The following is a 20,209-nucleotide window of genomic DNA, read 5'->3' on the forward strand; positions in this document are numbered from 1 at the left end:
TCAAGTTGGGATCTTGCCTCATGGGTGTTGGACCTCTTGTACCAGAACTGGTGTGTACTCTTCCTCTGTAACAATCGAGGTCCTATGTCCCTTTCCTCCAGACTCAAGGATGTACAGTCGATGGATGAGCTGAAAGATGTCTACAGCCATTTCCTGCTTTATTATGGTCGTGACATCCCCAAGATGCAGAATGCCGCCAAGGCCAACCGCAAGAAGCTGAAGCGTGTAAGGGAAGAGGGAGATGAGGAAGGTGAGTGCTGGGAAAGAAAACCCAGGAAACTTGATGGCCATGGCATCTCCAAGGATGTCCTTGGCTGAGTGCCCTTTGGGGCTTCTGTGTGTGTGTCAGATCCTTGGGAGTGTTTGGAAACTTGAGCACTAACTCCGTTTTCCCTCCCAGGGGAAGGTGAGGAGGCAGAAGATGAGGAGCAGAGGGGACCAGAGCTCAAGCAGGCTTCCCGGCGAGACATGTATACCATCTGCCAGAGTGCTGGCCTAGGTAAAAGCTGGCTCCTATGATCTGGGCCTTGAGGAAGGGGAGTTTCCTGACAGTCACTGGTGGGTAGAAAGAGGATTGTGGGGTGAGGACTGGGACATCTGAGTGAATCACCAATCCAGTTCTGAATGCTCACCCCACAGTAATGGTCCAGTCTCTCCCTAAATTCCTGAAGAAATGGGAAACTCAACACGGTTAAAGGAAGACAGCCAATCCATTCTATTTTTAGAAAGTTCTTTTATTAGTAGCCTCCACTTTAGTTCTGAACCCAGGAGTTATATAGAAAATTTCTATTTCTTCTGCCTCATATCAACCCGTCAGATGTTTTTTGTTTTGTTTTGTTTTGTTTTAATATATTTTATTGATTTTGTACAGAGAAGAAGGGAGAGAGACAGAGAGTTAGAAACATCGATGAGAGCCAGGACTGGTTTGGCTCAATGGATAGAGCGTCGGCTTGGGGACTAAAGGGTCCCGGGTTCGATTCCGGTCAAGGGCATGTACCTTGGTTGCGGGCATATCCCCAGTAGGGGGTGTGCAAGAGGCAGCTGATCGATGACTCTCTTTCATCGATGTTTCTAACTCTCTATCTCTCTCCCTTCCTCTCTGAATAAAATCAATAAAATATATATTTTAAAAAAAAGAAACATCGGTGAGAGAGAGTCATCGATCAGCTGCATCTTGCACACCCCCTACTGGGGATATGCCCACAACCTAGGTACATGCCCTTGACCAGAATCGAACCCGGGACCTTTCAGTCCCCAAGCCGACGCTCTATCCATTGAGCCAAACCGGTTTCGGCCCGTCAGATGTTTAAAGTCAGTTTTTTCATTGCTCTTTGTAAGACATCCTGGTCCTGTTCATTCATGACCCCATTAAAGTCTAGTTCTGAGAATTGCTAGTCTAGACTCCAGCTATTGCCTGACCTCTGACTCTCCTGTTTACTTTAGATGGCCTAGCCAAAAAGTTTGGGCTTACTCCTGAGCAGTTTGGGGAAAACCTCCGGGACAGCTACCAGCGACACGAGACAGAGCAATTTCCTGCAGAGCCCTTGGAGTTGGCCAAGGATTATGTTTGCAGGTAGGCTTGCAACAGGTGGCTGTCAGGAGGAGGGGCCTGAGGCCAGAGATACCACATCCTGAGCTCTTCCGTTTTCCCCACAGCCAGTTCCCTACACCAGAAGCTGTGCTGGAAGGTGCCCGCTACATGGTAGCCCTGCAGATTGCCCGCGAACCCCTCGTCCGGCAGGTGCTGAGGCAGACATTTCAGGAGAGAGCCAAACTAAATATAACCCCCACCAAGAAAGGTAGAAAGGTGAGCTCTGGGTAAAGGGCTTTAATCCAACGTGTGGCCCAGCTCTCTGCTTGAATTGAATTTCTTGTAGCTCAGTTGTCTGCCTGAGAACAGAGAGGCAATCTTTTCTCCCAGGATCAAGCTAGCCTATCTGCAGGCTGATGATTCCCTCTTGATGTACACAGGATGTGGATGAGGCCCACTACGCTTACTCCTTCAAGTACCTAAAGAACAAGCCTGTTAAGGAACTGAGAGATGACCAGTTCCTCAAGATATGCCTGGCTGAAGATGAAGGGCTGCTCACCATTGACATCAGCATAGATATGAAGGGGGTGGAAGGGTAAGCAAAGCTCTGGGGGCTCTTGGGAGGGCTTGGTGATGAGTCTTTGGGAGGAAGGGGTCCCTCAGAAATGTGAACCATAGCCCAGGCTGGGTAGCTCAATTGGTTAGAGTGTCACCTCGATACACCAAGGCTGCTAGTTCTTCTATATCCAGGGCACATGAAGCAATCGATGAATGCATAAATAAGGAGAACAACAAATTGATGTTCACCAATAGGGATAAAAATTAAAGAGAAAATGTGAAGCACAATTTCAGAATTGAGCAAGCCATTGTCCCTGGCTTGCTTGCAGTATTTGCGCACATTTGGGCATCTCATTTTCTCCATCCCTAACACTACAGTGTTGTTTCTTCTCAGCTATGGCAATGACCAGACATATTTTGAAGAGATCAAACAGTTCTACTACCGAGATGAGTTCAGCCACCAAGTACAGGAGTGGAACCGGCAGCGCACCATGGCCATCGAGCGAGCTTTGCAACAGTTCCTCTACGTGCAGATGGCCAAAGAACTCAAGAACAAGCTGCTGGTCGAAGCCAAAGAATATGTCATCAAGGTGAGAACTGAAACTCATGATCTTTAGTTCTGTGATTTCCCCAAAATGGAGCTGAGAGTGAAAAAACCTTTCCCAGGCCAGTGTGGCTCAGTTGGAGCATCGTCCTGTGCACTGGAAGGTTGTGAGTTCAGTTCCCTGACAGAGCACATGCCTGAGTCAGTCGCAAATTGGGGTGCATGTGAGAAGCAATTAATCATTGTGTCTCTTTCACATTCATGTTTCTCACCCTTCCTCCCACCACAAAAGAAAGAAAGAGAAAGAAAAAAGAAAGAAAGAAAAGGAAACACCTTAATAGTAGCTAGTGGAGAAACATTGGTGGCAGGCAGCATAAGCTGAGGGGCTTTGCATCACTGCAAGACCTCCCTGCTTGAGGAGCCTCTTTCTCCCACCCCCCCAATTCAAACATTCTTTGTTTATTTTGCTGTCCTCTGTATACTCTCCAGTTTCCAAAAGCAAGTGCTAGGAAACTGCACATACGAATACAACCTTTGCATATGTGTGCCTGCATCTGTTTCCTTAGCACACTTGGTGAGTTCCTGATGGTTATAGTGTCTGGTGTGTCTCCTCCCCAGGCTTGTAGTCGAAAGCTCTACAACTGGTTGAGGGTGGCACCCTACCGGCCAGATCAACAGGTAGAAGAAGACGATGACTTTATGGAAGAGAACCAAGGGAAGGGCATCCGAGTCCTAGGCATTGCTTTCTCCTCTGCCAGGTAACCGCCTGTTCCTGCACATCTGCCGTCACCCTTACCTGTGTTCCTAATCCTATTCTCTTATTCATCTCCTCATATTGCTGATTATCACTCTGTTCTTTCTTCTGTCTGGCTGGCAGAGATCACCCTGTGTTCTGTGCCTTGGTCAATGGCGAAGGAGAAGTGACAGACTTTCTCCGGCTGCCCCATTTCACCAAACGGCGGACTGCATGGAGAGAGGAAGAGCGGGAAAGAAAGGCAAGTGGCTGGCGCAGGTTACCAAGTTCACACCTTGGGTACATCTTATAATTCAGTGGGGATAAGGGTTTATGGTCTAAGCAACATCTCATGCAAGACCCTGATTATCTCTGACCTGGTCACTTACCCCTCAGTCCTGGGATAAGTCTCACTTCCATAGGCAGTAGATGGCACTCAAGTTCTGGTGTATAATTTACTTCTGGCTTGAGGCCAGTTGCTAAGCCTTGTGTGCTTGGGAGCTGCCCTTACTGCCTCTTTTCTTACAGCATCTGGGTCAGCCTGTTCCAGGAGCTGAAAGCCACTGAGGCATTAGGCCAACCTTTTCCCTGTTTTAGTCTTTCAGGGTCTGTTTTTCTAAGGAAAAGAATTTGAATTCATCTCATGTATGCTTCTGATTTTTTTTTTAACCTAATGGCATCTTTCAATTTTGTTGAGAGTGCCCATTTTAAAAACTTAATTTTTAAAAACATGTATTTTTTATTGATTTCAGAGAGGAAGGAAGAGGGAGAGAGATAGAAACATCCATGATGAGAATCATGAATTGGCTGCCTCCTGCAAGTCCCCCACTGAGGATCGAGCCCGCAACCCAGGCATGTGCCCTTGACCAAAATCAAACCTGGGATCTTTTAGTTCGCAGGCTGACACTCTATCCACTGAGCCGAACTGCCCAGGGCCTAAAAATGAATTTTTAACAAACAACTATACAAAGAAATAAAACTCTTACAGTGGCCCCAACCGGTTTGGCTCAGTGGATAGAGCATCGGCCTGTGGACTGAGAGGTCCCAGGTTCGATTCCGGTCAAGGGTATGTACCTTGGTTATGGGCACATCTCCAGCAGGAGGTGTGCAGGAGACAGCTGATCTATGTTTCTCTCCGATGTTTTTATTTATTTATTTATTTATTTATTTAATATATATTTTATTGATTTTTTTTTTTTAAATATATTTTATTGATTTTTTTACAGAGAGGAAGGGAGAGAGATAGAGAGCTAGAAACGTCGATGAGAGAGAAACATCGACCAGCTGCCTCCTGCACACCCCCTACTGGGGATGTGCCCACAACCAAAGTACATGCCCCTGACCGGAATCGAATCTGGGACCTTTCAGTCCGCAGACCGAAGCTCTACCACTGAGCCAAACCGGCTTCGGCTCACCGATGTTTTTAACTCTCCCTCTCCCTTCCTCTCTGTAAAAAGTCAATAAATATGTTTTTAAAAAAACAACAACAACAAAAAAAACCCTCTTACAGTGGAAGTGCGAATAGTCCTGACTGCCAATTGTGGCAAAGTAAACTATTTTCAGTTAACCACAACCCAAGTATAAGCCATAGTATAATTATCTTAGAAACTATTAACAGATATATAATATTAGAGGCCCATGCACGGGTGAGGTCCCTAGCTCTGGCCGGTGATCGAAGTGCGAGCGTCTGGTGTGGAAGGGCAGGTCCCAGCTGACCTCTGGGCCCTGGGCAGCACCTGGGCCCCTAGGCCCCTGCACATCCTGCTCCACCTGAGTCATCGGCCCCCATCCTGGCTCCCTGAGCACCTGGGAGCTGGGCGGCAGCCCTGCCCCCCTGCCACCACTGCTGGTCGCCCTACTTGCACCTGCCTTGGCCTGATGTTGCCCGCTCATCTGCTCCACCATCCCACTGAGGTTCCGCTCTCATTGGGGCCTATTCCACACCCGCCATGTTCCACGCGGCCCCCTGGTGGTCAGCACACATCGTTAGCACTCCTGGTCAAACTTCCAGTCCAAGGGACAATTTGCATATTAGGCTTTTATTATATAGGATTCCAACCAGAGATCCTATAATCCCTTTGTTTTTTGTACCAGTTAGACAACATGTGATATATCATTATTCTCTGGTCTTGTAAGGTGCTGAGCAACTTATTGAGAGAGAAGTTCCTAAAGTCTCCCCATCTTCAGAGCCATTCAACTCCAATTTTCCTTTCAATCCAGGCTCAAGACATTGAAACCCTGAAGAAATTTCTTCTGAACAAAAAGCCTCATGTGGTGACAGTTGCAGGAGAGAACAGGTAGGAGGGCACCAGATGACTGGGCTAGGCCTGGTTTAATGTCACTCATCTTTTATTGTTGAATCTGGCATGTGCCTGTGTAGATCCTGGATAATACCCCCACCAAAGGGGGATATCCCTGGGAATATTGTACTACTTTGTCTCCAGAGCTCTCTCCCCTAACCCTGCCCCATATCCCAGCCATGAGAAATTGTACAGAAATAGCTCTGATCAACACCTCTTATCTCTCCAGGGATGCCCAGATGTTGATTGAGGATGTGAAGCGCATTGTCCATGAGCTGGACCAGGGCCAACAGCTTTCCTCTATTGGGGTGGAACTGGTTGACAACGAGTTGGCTATTCTCTATATGAACAGCAAGAAATCAGAGGTAATGCTGGGTCCCTACCCTTAAGACCTGAACAGCCAAGAGCTATCAATCCCAGAGAGACTTAATATGGAAGCAAAGATTACCAGGGCACTTAATCCATGAGAGACATTCCGTTCAGTCCTGTTCAGACTGGGAACTTCAGAGATTAAATGAGTCCCAAAAAAGCAGTACCAGAGGAAAGAAGAAAGTGACTTAGAGTCAGATCGGTTTTGATTTTTCTCTTGCTGTTGGCACTAAGGGGACCATATGGCCTTGCTGACCTTTGTTTGACTCTAGGCAGAGTTCCGGGATTATCCTCCGGTGCTGAGACAAGCCGTCTCCCTGGCCCGGCGTATCCAGGACCCTCTGATTGAATTTGCCCAGGTGTGCAGCTCTGATGAAGACATCCTGTGTCTCAAGTTTCACCCTTTGCAGGTGAGTAGGATTTGCCTGGCGGGCGTGGGTGGGAAGAATTGCACAGTAACCTTATCCCTGCCTGCTGTGTATCAACAGGAGCATGTGGTGAAAGAGGAGCTGCTCAACGCCTTGTACTGTGAATTTATCAACCGAGTCAATGAGGTTGGGGTCGATGTTAACCGTGCCATTGCCCACCCATATAGCCAGGCCTTAATCCAGTATGTGTGTGGCCTGGGACCTCGAAAAGGAACCCATCTTCTGAAGGTAGGATTGAGTTGAATCAGAAAGTTGGAGAAGTTTCCATACCCTTGAGCCTTTTTACTTAATACTTGCCAGTATGATTTGACAAGATGACCAAGTTCAGAGAGGTAAAGGAACTTGCCCAGAGTCATCCAGCTAGTAAGAGTCAAGGTCAGACTTCAGACGAGGTGGCCACAGCTATGCTCTTCACTACTTTACTATAGTGGCTCATGGGGAAAAAAATATTCATTAACCATGATTGAAAATAGTTGGAAGAAGGTGAGAAAGTACTAGACACAAACCTTAGGATAATGGGGTTTTTCTCAATGGGAAGAAAAAGGATTTCAATCAGGTATATGCAGGGAGATTCAAAAGTATTGGTGATAATTTTTTTTAAGGTGAGTGGTGGGTATTTGAATATGTCTTATCATTAACTTTTTTTTTTTTTTATCCTCATCTGAGGATATTTTTCCATTGATTTTTAGAGAGAGTGGAAGAGAGAGCAAAAGACAGAAATATCAATGTGAGAGAAACACATTGAATGGTTGCCTCCTGCATGCCCCCAACTAGGGCCCCAGGCTAGGGAGGAGCCTGCAGTTGAGGTACGTGCCCTTGACCAGAATTAAACCCAGGACCCTTTGGTTTGCAGGCCGATGCTCTGTCCAAACTGACTAGGGCTATCATTAACTTTTAAGCCATACATTATAACGTAGTTCATTAAAATAATTTTTTAGTGTGCTATCCCTCTCAGGAGCATGCTCACACCTTTCTTCCCTCTGAGGTGTGTATCTCCTAAACTAAAGGTCTCCACACCGCTCAACCAGGAAGCAATGGGCAGTGACAGCTAGTCCCAGGCTAACCTCTGAACCTGTCTCCAAGACCCCTTTTCTCTGCCTTTCCAGTTAGCCAAAGCGGCCCAGCCTAGGCTCTCTCCTGTTGCTGCTTTTGTCATAAGCCCTTTCTTGGTTCAGTTCCCAGTTTTAATAAATGCACTCTCACTCCCTAACTGGTTTGGCTCAGTGGATAGAGCTGCGGACTGAAATGTCCCAGATTCTATTCCAGTCAAGGGAATAGAATTGCAGGCACATGGATGCAGGCACATCCCTGTGGGAGGTGTGCAGGAAGCAGCTGATAGATGTTTCTCTCCCATCGATGTTTCTAACTCTCTATACCTCTCCCTTCCTCTCTGTAAAAAATCAATAAAATATATTTTAAATAAATAAATGCACTCTCACAATAAAAAATAAGTAAGTAAAATAAATGTTTAATAGCAGTCTGGTCTAGTGCTCATTTAGGTAGTGGGCTGTAGGGACAGAGTTCCTACCGGGAGCGTTTCCCAGAAACCTGAAAGCAGGCTGGGAGGTGGGGCCTGCCCACTGCTCTGGCTCACTCCAGACCTCTTCCCTAGATCCTGAAGCAGAACAACACCAGGCTTGAGAGCCGGACCCAGCTGGTTACCATGTGCCACATGGGTCCTAAAGTCTTCATGAATTGTGCTGGCTTCCTGAAGATCGACACAGCCTCCCTGGGGGACAGGTGATGCCCTCTGCCTGGATAAACCAGGAGGAAATCCCGTGGGTTTGGTTTGGGGACTTGAGGGGATTAGGGCTGCCAAAGGGCCGCCAGCCTATTTAAATTAGGAAATGTTTTAAAGGTGAGGAACCTTTATTCAGTCAAGAGCTTCTGACCTATGGAAAAGATCAGTTCAATTATGTGAAGCTTTTTTGTGAGGGAAATATAAGAACCAACTTAGTTTATAAATTAAGAACAGAAAACATAAGATTTTATTCATTTAACCCAAATTTGTTGTTGCTGTGGTGTGCTGTGGCTTGTAAGGGTGGGAATAGCAGGAGCAATGGAAAAGGAGTGGGGAGATGAGGAAGTAAGGAAGGGGGGAAGTGATTCGGTATGTTTTGAGATGATGTTATTGAGAGAAAGTTCTATTCACTTGGACTTTGGACTTCACTATTGACCTCTTCCTCTCCAGAAGTTATCAACTCAGTCTTTGGAGGATCTTTTCCACGGGCACATAGCTCCTCATTCAGTAATGGAAATCAGTGGGGAAATAGGCTCAAGTTCTAAAACTTCATTTTCCACCCAGCTTTGCTGTAACACTCCACGAATAACATAGGTCCATGTGAGTGCACGGGCAAGACCAGCCTGGGAAGGCTTTATGGGGGAAAATAGCTCTCAGCAAATTCTCAAAGGTCTTTTCCCCCTTTTTGCTTTATCTTATTAAGAGACTTACATAAGTTCATTATATAAAATTCAACATATAGAACTTTATGCAGAAAGTGGAAGTCCCCCATAATCCCACCCCCCAGAGACAACTACTATAATAAATGATGTATACTGCAACTTTTCTAAATTTTATTTTTGCTATGCATTTACTAACCCATTTACTGCAGAAAAAAAAAAAATGGGATCATTTGGTTCATAGTGTTTTGCAGTGCATTTTTCACATATCAATATATCATGGCCATTTTTCCATGTCAGCACACATAGATCTACCTCATTCTTTTTAATGGCTGTATAATATTCCATTGTATGGAGGTACCCTAATTTATTTCCCAGTTACCTATTGGTGGATATTTAGACTGTTATTAGAAGCTTCTTGTTTTATATCCTGTCCCTTTTCTGCCTTTCCTTCAGCACTGACTCATATATTGAAGTCCTTGATGGTTCTCGAGTCCATCCTGAGACCTATGAGTGGGCCAGGAAGATGGCAGTGGATGCTCTGGAATATGATGAATCAGCTGAAGATGCCAATCCTGCAGGAGCCCTTGAAGAGATCTTGGAAAACCCAGAGCGACTCAAGGACCTGGATCTGGATGCCTTTGCAGAAGAACTGGAGAGGCAGGTGAGTGATAGTGTAGAAAGCCTGGCATAAAAGCCACCCCAAGTGGCATTGTTGGGAGGACGAGAAATCCCCAATACTATTGGTGTGAGAAACTTGATTTTCTCTTCTCCCTTCCCATGCCGTACTGGGTTCCTCAAAGAAGTTTTCAGTCTACTTGTTAAGGAGTCAAAGCCACTACACTCATTGGGGTGGGAGGGAGCTTGCAGGGGTTCAGTAGTAGAGTTTCTTCCTAGGCCCTCCACCTTGCCAACAGTGCAGCTTCATGTTGATCTGTTATACATTGGGGTTCTGTGAAGCCTTTTTATCGTAGACCAGTGTTCGTGGGTAAGAAAAGATTTGAAAACCTTTAGTTAATTTTAAGGGAAAGAGAAGCCCTGACAGGAACCATCTGGCCTACTCCTTTCATTGACAGACTCAGGCTCAGACTGGGGAACAGGTTAAGGCTCTTCTTGATAATGGGCTTCTTCCCTAGGGATATGGTGATAAACACATCACCCTATACGACATCCGGGCAGAGCTGAGCTGTCGGTATAAGGACCTCCGCACAGCCTACCGCTCTCCCAACACGGAGGAAATCTTCAATATGTTAACCAAAGAAACACCAGAGACCTTCTACATTGGTAAATTCTGGATCTGTTTTTAAGTGGAGGAGGATATCTAGGGGTGAGAAATATGTGCTTTACAGTACACATGTAAATCAAGCCATGATTCCAAGCCATGATTCCAACTTTCACTGTACCTGGGGAGCTCTTAGAAAGACTATAGAGCCCTATCCAGGCCAGTGCAGCTCAGTTGGTTGAGCATCATCCCATGCACTAAACAGTCAATTCATTCCCATTCAGGACATGTGCCTGGGTTATAGGCTCAATCCCAGTATGGGGTGTGCAGGAGGCAGCTGATCAATGTTTCTCTCCCGCTCCCTTCCTCTCTAACAAATATATACATATTTTTAAATCAATAAACACATTTTTTTAAAAAGATTATAGAGCACTAGACTAGAAGTCAAAGCCGAGTTCAAGATCACATTCTGGTGTGTTTTTTTTAATATATTGATTTTTTTGCAGAGAGGAAGGGAGAGGGAGAGAGAGTTAGAAACATCGATGAAAGAGAAACATTAATCGCTGCCTCCTGCACACCCCCCACTGGCGATGTGCCCGCACCAAGGTACATGCCCTTGACCGGAATCGAACCTGGGACCCTTAAGTCTGCAGGCTGTCGCTCCATCCACTGAGCCAAACCAGATAGAGCGATCACATTATGTTTTTTAACTTGCTGTGGAATCTTTATGAATTCATTTTTAAAAGCCTGATTTTCTCATGTCAAATCAAGGGACGACCTCCCTTTTCAAAGATGCAAGAAAAATCAGTTCAAATGCTATAAGACAAGTGTTCTGTCATTAAAAGATGGTGGGAAGAAGTTGTCTCTCCAGTTCTCTCAACCTGTGTTCCCTGTTCTTCCCTGTTCTCACCCCTTCCTCCAGGAAAGCTCATCATCTGCAATGTCACTGGCATTGCCCACAGACGTCCACAGGGTGAGAGCTACGACCAGGCAATCCGAAATGATGAGACAGGGCTATGGCAGTGCCCCTTCTGTCAGCAGGACAATTTCCCTGAACTAAGTGAGGTATGTGCAGCAGTGTTACCATGGTCACTAAATTTTCTTGAGTTGATAGTCTCAGTGGCCTCAAAAGGAGTAGGAAAGCGGGGTGTTTAGATAATGCTTTACCAAATGAATACACAGAGGGGAAGAGGATTGGAACATATACAGGTCTATATGCTTTTTTCTATTCTGGCTCAGCCCTTAATCTTTGTTTCCCATTCTCTGGGCATCTAGCTCAACCAGATTAGAGATATGAGGACATGCATTTCTTACCTGCAGGGTAGGCATAGTGTCCCTATGCTAGTTAGAGACTCCCTTTCATTTTTTTGTTCTCCAAGCACATTTTTAATTTTCCCACATTCTTCTAGACATCATCTGCCTCTTCTCATGATTAGAACTCATTAAAGCTACCCTGAAAGCTTTTTCTGGGTCTTCGAATGTTAGGCAGACTGTAAAAGACCATTTCTCTATTTTACCCAATAAAGAAGCTGTTGGGATTTGTCAAGAATGCATAGAAAGCCAAGGGGCAACTGGTTCACTGAAATGAGTTCTGAGGAGACTGACATTGATGTTTCTCATGCCAACGAGGTAGAACAAAATGGGAGGGAGGGCCTACGTTTCATCTAGAAGAATGTATAGGTTAGGTAAACATAAAAGACTGATCTGTTGGCCAGTGGTGCCAAACATGAGTTTCTGAGTCAAGTAACATTGGGGAATTTCACATTTTACGTTGGTAGGAGGTGGCTAACTCATTGTGTTTTCAGACCACGATACCAGGTGTCCGTGGTAAAATAAATTATAACACCCTTGGCAGCTCTTTCCTGAATGTGTCATCTCCAGAATCTTAATGATCAAGCTTCTCTCCCGATGCCCTCTTTAGGTCTGGAACCACTTCGACAGCGGCTCATGCCCAGGCCAGGCTATTGGCGTCAAAACACGGCTAGACAATGGTGTAACCGGCTTCATCCCCACCAAGTTCCTCAGTGACAAAGTGGTAAAGCGGCCAGAGGAGCGAGTGAAGGTAGATGAATGACTAGGCTAAGGCATCAGTTTTCAGCTGCCTAAATCGGGCTCTCGTTAACATGGGGCTGTCCACATCAGAAGTTAGGCTCTGTTCCCAGTGGCTGCTGGTAGGGAGAGAACTTCAGGGGGATTTATAACTAGCTGAAAGAAGCCAGGGCAAGAAGTATTTGAATGCTTTTGTTCACTGCCTTGTGAAACTGCAAGTTGCCAGCCTGTTGGGAGAGGGTTCTCTTCCTGTGTGGGAAGCTGTGCTTCAGTCCAAGGGGCAGGGAGCAGGGCCCAGCATTAAAAGCTGGGAAATACAAAGCCAAGTTTCCTTCCGGTTCTAGTATTCTCCTGCCATTAATTATGTATATGCACACTAGGCACCAGCGCTTGACTTTTACATAGGTTGTCTCTAATCTCACCGCCTGATGGGTAAGGAAGTAGTACCTTCTCTTTTTCAGAGAAATTCTAGAAATTTCCAGGATTACTCAGTTTGTAACATGGCTGGTCCTGGATCCGCCAATTCTCTGGTTCTAAGAGTTGTGAACCCGAGAACTGTAGACTTGGGAAGGCTGGGCAAAGACTCTGTTCCTGACAAATGAAGCTAGGGAGACTTTCAAAAGGAAAGCTGTGCAGAGTGATTTGGCTTTTGCCACTGTTTAGACAGATGGGTTCAATCAAATCAAAGGTAAAGTATAAAAAACAGCTCTTATTTTCCTTCCCCTCCAAAAAGGGCAGCCAACTTTGACTACCTCCTAGGAGCAGTAACTAGGCAACTTTGTGGGAGAAGGGAATAGTGCCAGTAGCAGGCTAGACCCTAGTAGACTCCAGGTGGTTTTCCTGCCTAGAGCAGAGGCATCTACAAGACACAGCCAGTAGTCTGCAGATCAGACTCAACCCTGAACTCCTCTGCTATTCAGCAGGTGTCTGGCTTTGGGCAAGTCATTTCATGTTTCTGCCTGGACTTTGATTCGTAAAATAGGGCATTGGGCTAGATCATCTTTGTCCCTTCCAGCTCACATGTTCTGTGGATCTAGGTGGGAATGACTGTTCACTGCCGCATCATGAAGATTGACATCGAGAAGTTTAGCGCAGACCTGACCTGCCGCACCTCAGACCTCATGGACAGAAACAATGAGTGGAAACTGCCCAAGGATACCTACTATGACTTTGATGCTGAAGCTGCAGACCACAAGCAGGAGGAGGACATGAAGCGGAAACAGCAGCGGACCAGTGAGTGCCCACTACCACGCCTGCGCACCGAGGTCTCAGCACCTCTCTCTTCAGGATGCACGTGCTAATGGAGGTTTCCTTGCTCAGCCTCCCGATGGGAGTGAGTGCTCAGCTTGGAGGTGCTGAGGCCCAGAGGCATCACAAGGGAGTCGTTGGCAGGGCTGGAAACCAGGGTCTGCTTGGGTCACATTTTCTTGGCTAGTGCATGTGACTCCTATCAGTACCCTAGGAACCCAAATAAATACATCTTTACATCAGAAAGTCTAGGCCCAGAGAGGGTGAAAGAGTCTCAGAATTTAATAGGGGGCCAGAAATTAAGCCATGGTTTGTCCCATTGCTGTTGGTCCCCAGTTCCATCACCTGATCTGTACTTCTTTCCTGTCCTCTCCAGCATATATCAAGCGGGTAATTGCACATCCATCCTTCCATAATATAAATTTCAAACAAGCAGAAAAGATGATGGAGACCATGGACCAGGGAGATGTCATCATCCGACCAAGCAGCAAGGGTGAAAATCACCTGACAGTGACCTGGAAGGTCAGTGACGGCATCTACCAGCATGTGGACGTGCGGGAAGAGGGCAAGGAAAATGCCTTCAGCCTGGGAGCCACCTTGTGGATCAACAGTGAGGTGAGAGCCAGCCCCACTTACTCCCATCCCTACGCCTGCTTCAGAAACAAGCCATTTCTGGCCACTTCACCTAACACTAGTAACTTGTATGCATCACATGCATGTATTTTAGCTACACAGAACACCAAATAGGAGGTTGGTTGTGAAATGAGTCGTTTGATAATGATTTTATCGATTTGTCCCTTCGTCCCTGTCCTCCAAATTTTATTTTATTTATTTTATTTATTTATTTTTTTTATTTTATTGATTTTTACAGAGAGGAAGAGAGAGAGAGAGTTAGAAACATTGATGAGAGAGAGTCATCAATCAGCTGCCCCTTGCACACACCCCACTGGGGATATGCCCGCAACCTTGACCGGAATCGAACCTGGGACCTTTCAGTCCCCAAGCCGACGCTCTATCCATTGAGCCAAACCGGTTTTGGCCCTGTCCTCCAAATTTTAAAATAGACTATGTAAAGCCTGGTTGACATGGCTCAGTGGTTGTGTTGACCTATGAATCAGGAGGTCACTGTTCCATTCCCGGTCAGGACACGTGCCAGCATTTCAGGCTCAGTCCCCAATGTGGGGCATGCAGGAGGCAGCTGATCAGTGATTCTCTCTCATCATTGATATTTCTATTTCTCTCCCTTCCTTTCTGAAATTAGCAAAACTATGTTTTTAAAATAATAATAATAATAATAATAATAAAATAGACTACCTAAAGTGAGCCAGTGGAAGAGGAGAAAATACCTGCAGGCACAAGCACGTGCGCACACATCAAATTTCTCTGTCCTTTTTTCAATGGGGTGAAATTTCATGAAGTTCTCTGTTCCCAAGCATGAGGGAGAATCAAAGCTTAAATGATTTTGTGCCTTGTAAGCTTTAAATTTGAGCACAACTCAAACAGATGGATAAATTGAAGAGGCTTTGCAATGGAGTGAGGCTACAGCAGGACTGGGAAGTTCACCCCCTCCCAGGAGTTTTATTCTGAAGTAGATTTGATGAAGGGCCAGGCATCTCAGATCTAGATATGATAGATGGCCCTTTACCTTCTTCCCACAGGAATTTGAAGACTTGGATGAGATTGTTGCCCGCTATGTCCAGCCCATGGCATCCTTTGCCCGGGACCTTCTGAACCACAAGTATTATCAGGACTGCAGTGGTGGGGACCGTAAGGTGAGCCCAGGGCCCCTTGAGGGAAGATATCACCCAGTCACTTCAGAATGTATGATTTCCCTTCAGTGTAGGGGTCCCTCAGCTGGTGAAGGAGGTGTACATGTATGCGCCAGACATTGTCTACCAAGCATGCTGTTATCCCAACCTCTCCCCCTCATTCTACCCCCAGAAATTAGAGGAGCTGCTCATCAAAACTAAGAAGGAGAAGCCCACCTTCATCCCTTATTTCATCTGTGCCTGCAAGGAACTGCCCGGCAAGTTCCTACTGGGATACCAGCCCCGGGGTAAACCCAGGTGAGCACTGGTGCTGAGAAGGTGCTGCCGCTGGGGTCCACAGACAGGCTAGCAGGGGAGCCGGAGGCCCTGGAGTCGTACTCTCTCTGGTTCTGCCTAACTGCCTTTCACCGTTTAGAATAGAAGCGGAGGTTGGAGGTGGGGTAAGAGAATGATGACTCAGAGGCAGAAGGCAAAGATTCACTAAGAAAAATGCTTTTCTCAACCCTTTGCCTCTTCTCCCCCTCGCAAGGAGTGATGGAAATCATCAGGTGCTCCATCCACCTGGCTATCAAAGAGGGGGCCAGCGCACTGGTCTCTCCTTTCCACTGTCTGCTTCACCCTCGCCAGGGCTTCTGTGCACAGTGGCTTGCTGTTGCTATAATGTGCTGACTTCTCACACAGAAGGGCTAGTCAGGAGAGCATCTCTTCTCCCTACCACTGACCTGCTCTGCTTCCTTCTGTCTGACCAACAGGCTGGCCTTCCTAGGTATTCTTTAATCTGGGACTCCAGGGCTCATACCAGCCTTCTCTACTCCCCCATCCTCCCTTTGGCCCTTAGCCAAGGCCTGTGCATTTCTGCCCTAATCCTATGCCTGCACGTGAGGCACAGCACAGGCATCATCAGTAAGGGACTCAGCGGCCAGGTGACAAGAAGCTCTGGACTCTTGACCTTGCATTGTCTTGGGCACAACTGAAATACCGCGCTCATTTCAGAGAAGCCTTTTCTGACCTATCATGTTTTCAGAGGTTCACAGCCAGGGATCTTTGGGGTTGGAAACTCCCATGAGAACAGTTGAGCAAACGGGACCTTTAACCAGGAGCAGAGGCAATGTGATAACTTCTTGTGGAAAAGGGCACAGACTCCTTGTGTGGCTGAAGGAACACTTGAGTAGATGACTTAGGAAACAGGTTTCAGTTTAATATGAGAACTTGGTCATACTTAGCATTGTCTGTAGACAGCTGTCCTTTTTTGAGCACGCGTCTATTTTAGGTGTTGTGTGGTAAGTGCTTTACATGCACTGTCTCATTTATTCTTCACTCCCACCCTATGGGTTTAAGTGCTGTTAAACTCATTTTACACATAAAGCTGAGATTTTAAAAAAATATATTTTATTGATTTTAGAGAGGAAGAGAGCGAGGGGGGAGGGGGAAACATCAATGATGAGAATCATTAATTGGCTGCCTCCTGCACGGCCCCCCCTGGGGATCAAGCCCGCAACCTGGGTATGTGTCCTTGGCCGGAATCAAACCTGGGGACACCTCAGTCCGCAGGCTGACGCTCTATCCATTGAGCCAAACCAGCTAGGGCCATGAAGCTGAGATTTGTATTTAGTAACTTCGGTCAGTCATTTAGGGGATGAATGGCAGAGACAAACTGGAACTAGAACTGGGTATGAACCCAGAGCCCATCCTCTTTTCCCACACTCTGGTCTGCAGTGTTGAATAAAGGCAGACTAACCATCATCCAGAAGTACTTTCGGATTCCAGTTCATGGGGAGTTGTGTTTTGCTGCCCTGGGAGACCTTTTCCAACCCTGACTGCCTGTGGCTTCAGTTTCACCCTGACCTGCAGGGTGCTGCCATCACACGGTGGCCAGGGATGGTGGCCCAGCCCGAAGTCTTCCTCTGGCAGCCTGTCTGTAGCACACCAGGGGCTACTGACTCCTGGCCTAGACTGTACTCTGCTCTGCACACACCCCCTCCCCAAAGTCAGGGTCAGGGGCCGGCTCTTTCATCTCTTCTTTCCCCTAGCACCCAGTGTGACTACTTCACATGATGGAGATCTGTTCTGGCCGCTTTCTCACGGCTGGCCCCAAGTGGTATCTGATGTGTATTTCCTTCCAAAATCCCAGGATAGAGTATGTAACGGTGACTCCAGAAGGATTCCGGTACCGGGGCCAAATCTTCCCAACTGTGAATGGACTTTTCAGATGGTTTAAGGATCATTACCAGGATCCTGTGCCGGGTGAGTTGCGCTCTCTGACTTCAGGGCTGTGGCTGGAAGGATGCCTTGACTCTGAATCAGGGCATCACTAGCCTTCTGTGAAAGGGGGTGATGGATAGGCTGTCACTGCAGCTCTGTTTCTACTGCAACCTCTTAGCATCAGGAAGTTCTTCCATTCACTTTGCCTACATAACTTAATTTTTCTCAGTACCTCCTCAGTTCCCTGAATTATGAAACCAGAGACATAACTGACTCTGCCTATTTCCTGTAGGAATCACTCCTAGTAGCAGCAGCAGGACGCGGACACCTGCTTCTATCAATGCTACCCCAGCGAACCTCAACCTTGCCGGTAAGGAGCTCCCGCCTAGGACTGTGACTCAGAGGGATGAAGCTAGGACTTGCACCTCTAACGTGTCCTCCTCCACCTCCTTGTGCTTACAGATCTGACACGGGCTGTGAATGCCTTGCCCCAGAACATGACCTCACAGATGTTCAGTGCCATTGCTGCTGTGACAGGCCAAGGACAGAACCCTAATGCCACCCCAGCCCAGTGGGCCTCCAGCCAGTATGGCTATGGTGGCAGTGGAGGGGGCAGTAGCGCTTACCACGTACGTGGCTTGGACGGGAAGCTCTTCGTGGAGGGTGGGGGGAAATTAAAGGGAACCGTCATCCTGTGTCCATAGACTAGCTGCTGGCAGTGCCCACCTTTATGCACAGATGGGCCTTATCTACAACAGATCATCCTTCTCCTCGGGCCCATTTGAGGGCGAAAGGGAATAAGAGAAGGTCTGACCTTTCTGTAAAGTCCTTGGGATCTTTGGAACCCTCAAGCCACTAGAATCCTCAACTGGTCAGGACCAGGAGCCTCTATTGGTGTGCCTGGTCCCATTCCATTGGCCTCCTATCTGCTCAGGAGAGGGCCAACTGGAAAGCTTTGCAGGAAGTCATGGGAACCTTAAGTATGCCCCAGACCCATCCCCATTTAACTGATCACTCTTCTCCAGGTGTTCCCAACGCCAGCCCAGCAGCCCGTGGCCACACCACTGATGACCCCCAGCTACTCCTACACAACCCCGAGCCAGCCCATCACCACACCTCAGTACCACCAGCTACAGGCCAGCACCACCCCACAGTCTGCCCAGGCCCAGCCCCAGCCCTCCTCCAGCTCTCGGCAACGGCAGCAGCAGCCAAAGTAAGTATATGGGTGGTACATGGAGCAGGTCATTGGTAAGGGCAGGTGCTCTGGATCTTCTGAGAGCGGGGACCCAGGTGACGTTCCCATGACGCGTTCTGGGAGGTGACAGAAGAGGGCAGTGTGGCAGTTGGCCACAGCTACTGACCATAGGTATGAAGTCCACTTCCGCAAGGGTGGATGTTCACCAGTGACTGGTGAGCCTTCTGGTGTTCCAATCTGAAAGGCCCTTCTTCTCTCTTCCAGGTCCAACAGCCACGCAGCCATCGACTGGGGGAAGATGGCGGAGCAGTGGCTTCAGGAGAAGGAGGCTGAGCGACGGAAACAGAAGCAGCGGCTGACACCTCGGCCGTCCCCCAGCCCTATGATTGAAAGCACCCCCATGTCTATTGCTGGCGATGCCACCCCCCTCTTGGACGAGATGGATCGGTAGGGGGCCTGCTCCCAGGACTCTGATTACCTCTGAGGCTGGGAGATGCCTGCCTCTTTCCCTGCCTCTCCTTTTCTGTCCATAAAGTGGCGTGAGTTGACGTTCTCTTTGGTGGTCAGCCTGGGTGGGTGACAGGCTGGATGGCCTTTTGAACTTGAGCTCAATGTACGCTAGGCGACAATTCTCCCAACCCAGGCCCTCACCGACCACCTTTCCTGGGACCAGGCTGGGAAGGGAGTGTGGCAGGGAGGAAGAGGAGGAAGATGAGAATAAGAGTGGAACAGTTTTGTATTCTACTTCCCTACAAGCCATTTTGAGCTTCTGCCCTTACCTGACTCTGGGCTGTGACCGGGCAGCAAGCTCAGCACATGAGTCTCCCCCAGCTCCTACGGGGAGACAGATGCTATTTATTCAGTTTGGGGCAGGAGGAAGAGGACGGGAAGTGTTTCTGACCTTAATGCCAACAACTTGGTGGCTATGGAAGCAGGATTGTAGGGGACATACGGTTGCAGTGCTAACCTGCCCAGCCCCCTCCTGGCCACCCTCACCCACCTGCTGCCACCGCTGCTTCCTGCCTGTCATTTGAATAAACAGTGTTTCTACAGAGCACTTGACAAAGCCTCTCTCTCCCTCTCTGGTCCTTGAGGGGTGGCTTTCAAAGCAGAGTTTGGAGCTCAGAGGGCTTCCGACTCCCTGCTCCAGGCCATCAGAAAGGCAAGTTACTCAGAAGCAGGTGGCTTCTGCACCAGATTGCCCGAGATCACATTCCTGTTCCACTTCCCAGTCCTATGACCTTGAGCACACTCCTGTTATCTCTAAGCCAGCTTGTCTGCAAAGGAGATGGTGATACCTACCTCATCAGAGCATCTGTGAGGACAGATAGAATGTGTGAAGTGCTTGGCCCAATGCCTGGGACCTCGCAAGGCCTCAGTCAATGTTAGCTGCTATCATTTCTGCTCACACACAGCCACTGCCAGCCACTGTGCCTGTTACAGATGGTCCCCAACTTGATTCAACTTAAGATTTTTTTTACTTTACGGTGGTGCAAAAGCTATATACATGCAGTAGAAACTGTACTTCAAATTTTGAATTCTGCTCTTTTCCTGGGCCAGTGATAGGCAGTAGCATACTCTCCTGATGCTGCATGATACTGGGCAGCACAGCAGTGAACTATCACCTGGGTAAACAACAGATCAACAGTGTGTTCATTGTG

General features: G+C 47.6%; 1 protein-coding gene across 2 annotated transcripts in view; it reads left to right on the plus strand.

Moving 5' to 3' along the window:
* The window catches only part of SUPT6H (SPT6 homolog, histone chaperone and transcription elongation factor), a 32,149-nt gene extending 12,544 nt beyond the window's left edge, over window positions 1-19,605 (plus strand). For both annotated transcript variants that reach the window (XM_084862828.1, XM_084862827.1), the window contains 26 exons: window positions 102-250; window positions 401-499; window positions 1,444-1,573; window positions 1,657-1,807; window positions 1,972-2,126; window positions 2,484-2,679; window positions 3,252-3,391; window positions 3,511-3,628; window positions 5,587-5,663; window positions 5,896-6,031; window positions 6,308-6,445; window positions 6,524-6,691; window positions 8,076-8,203; window positions 9,320-9,527; window positions 10,000-10,147; window positions 11,008-11,150; window positions 12,007-12,147; window positions 13,172-13,367; window positions 13,759-13,997; window positions 15,041-15,154; window positions 15,324-15,448; window positions 17,283-17,395; window positions 17,646-17,723; window positions 17,816-17,982; window positions 18,379-18,566; window positions 18,813-19,605. In XM_084862828.1, the coding sequence (XP_084718954.1) occupies window positions 102-250; window positions 401-499; window positions 1,444-1,573; window positions 1,657-1,807; window positions 1,972-2,126; window positions 2,484-2,679; window positions 3,252-3,391; window positions 3,511-3,628; window positions 5,587-5,663; window positions 5,896-6,031; window positions 6,308-6,445; window positions 6,524-6,691; window positions 8,076-8,203; window positions 9,320-9,527; window positions 10,000-10,147; window positions 11,008-11,150; window positions 12,007-12,147; window positions 13,172-13,367; window positions 13,759-13,997; window positions 15,041-15,154; window positions 15,324-15,448; window positions 17,283-17,395; window positions 17,646-17,723; window positions 17,816-17,982; window positions 18,379-18,566; window positions 18,813-18,999 (3,832 nt within the window). In that variant the 3' untranslated portion in view covers window positions 19,000-19,605. The remainder of the gene's footprint in view (window positions 1-101; window positions 251-400; window positions 500-1,443; window positions 1,574-1,656; window positions 1,808-1,971; window positions 2,127-2,483; window positions 2,680-3,251; window positions 3,392-3,510; window positions 3,629-5,586; window positions 5,664-5,895; window positions 6,032-6,307; window positions 6,446-6,523; window positions 6,692-8,075; window positions 8,204-9,319; window positions 9,528-9,999; window positions 10,148-11,007; window positions 11,151-12,006; window positions 12,148-13,171; window positions 13,368-13,758; window positions 13,998-15,040; window positions 15,155-15,323; window positions 15,449-17,282; window positions 17,396-17,645; window positions 17,724-17,815; window positions 17,983-18,378; window positions 18,567-18,812) is intronic.
* The last annotated feature ends 604 nt before the right edge of the window (window positions 19,606-20,209 follow it).

This window comes from Pipistrellus hanaki (assembly GCF_964339955.1).
Source record: "Pipistrellus hanaki genome assembly, chromosome: 16".
NCBI lineage: Eukaryota > Metazoa > Chordata > Mammalia > Chiroptera > Vespertilionidae > Pipistrellus > Pipistrellus hanaki.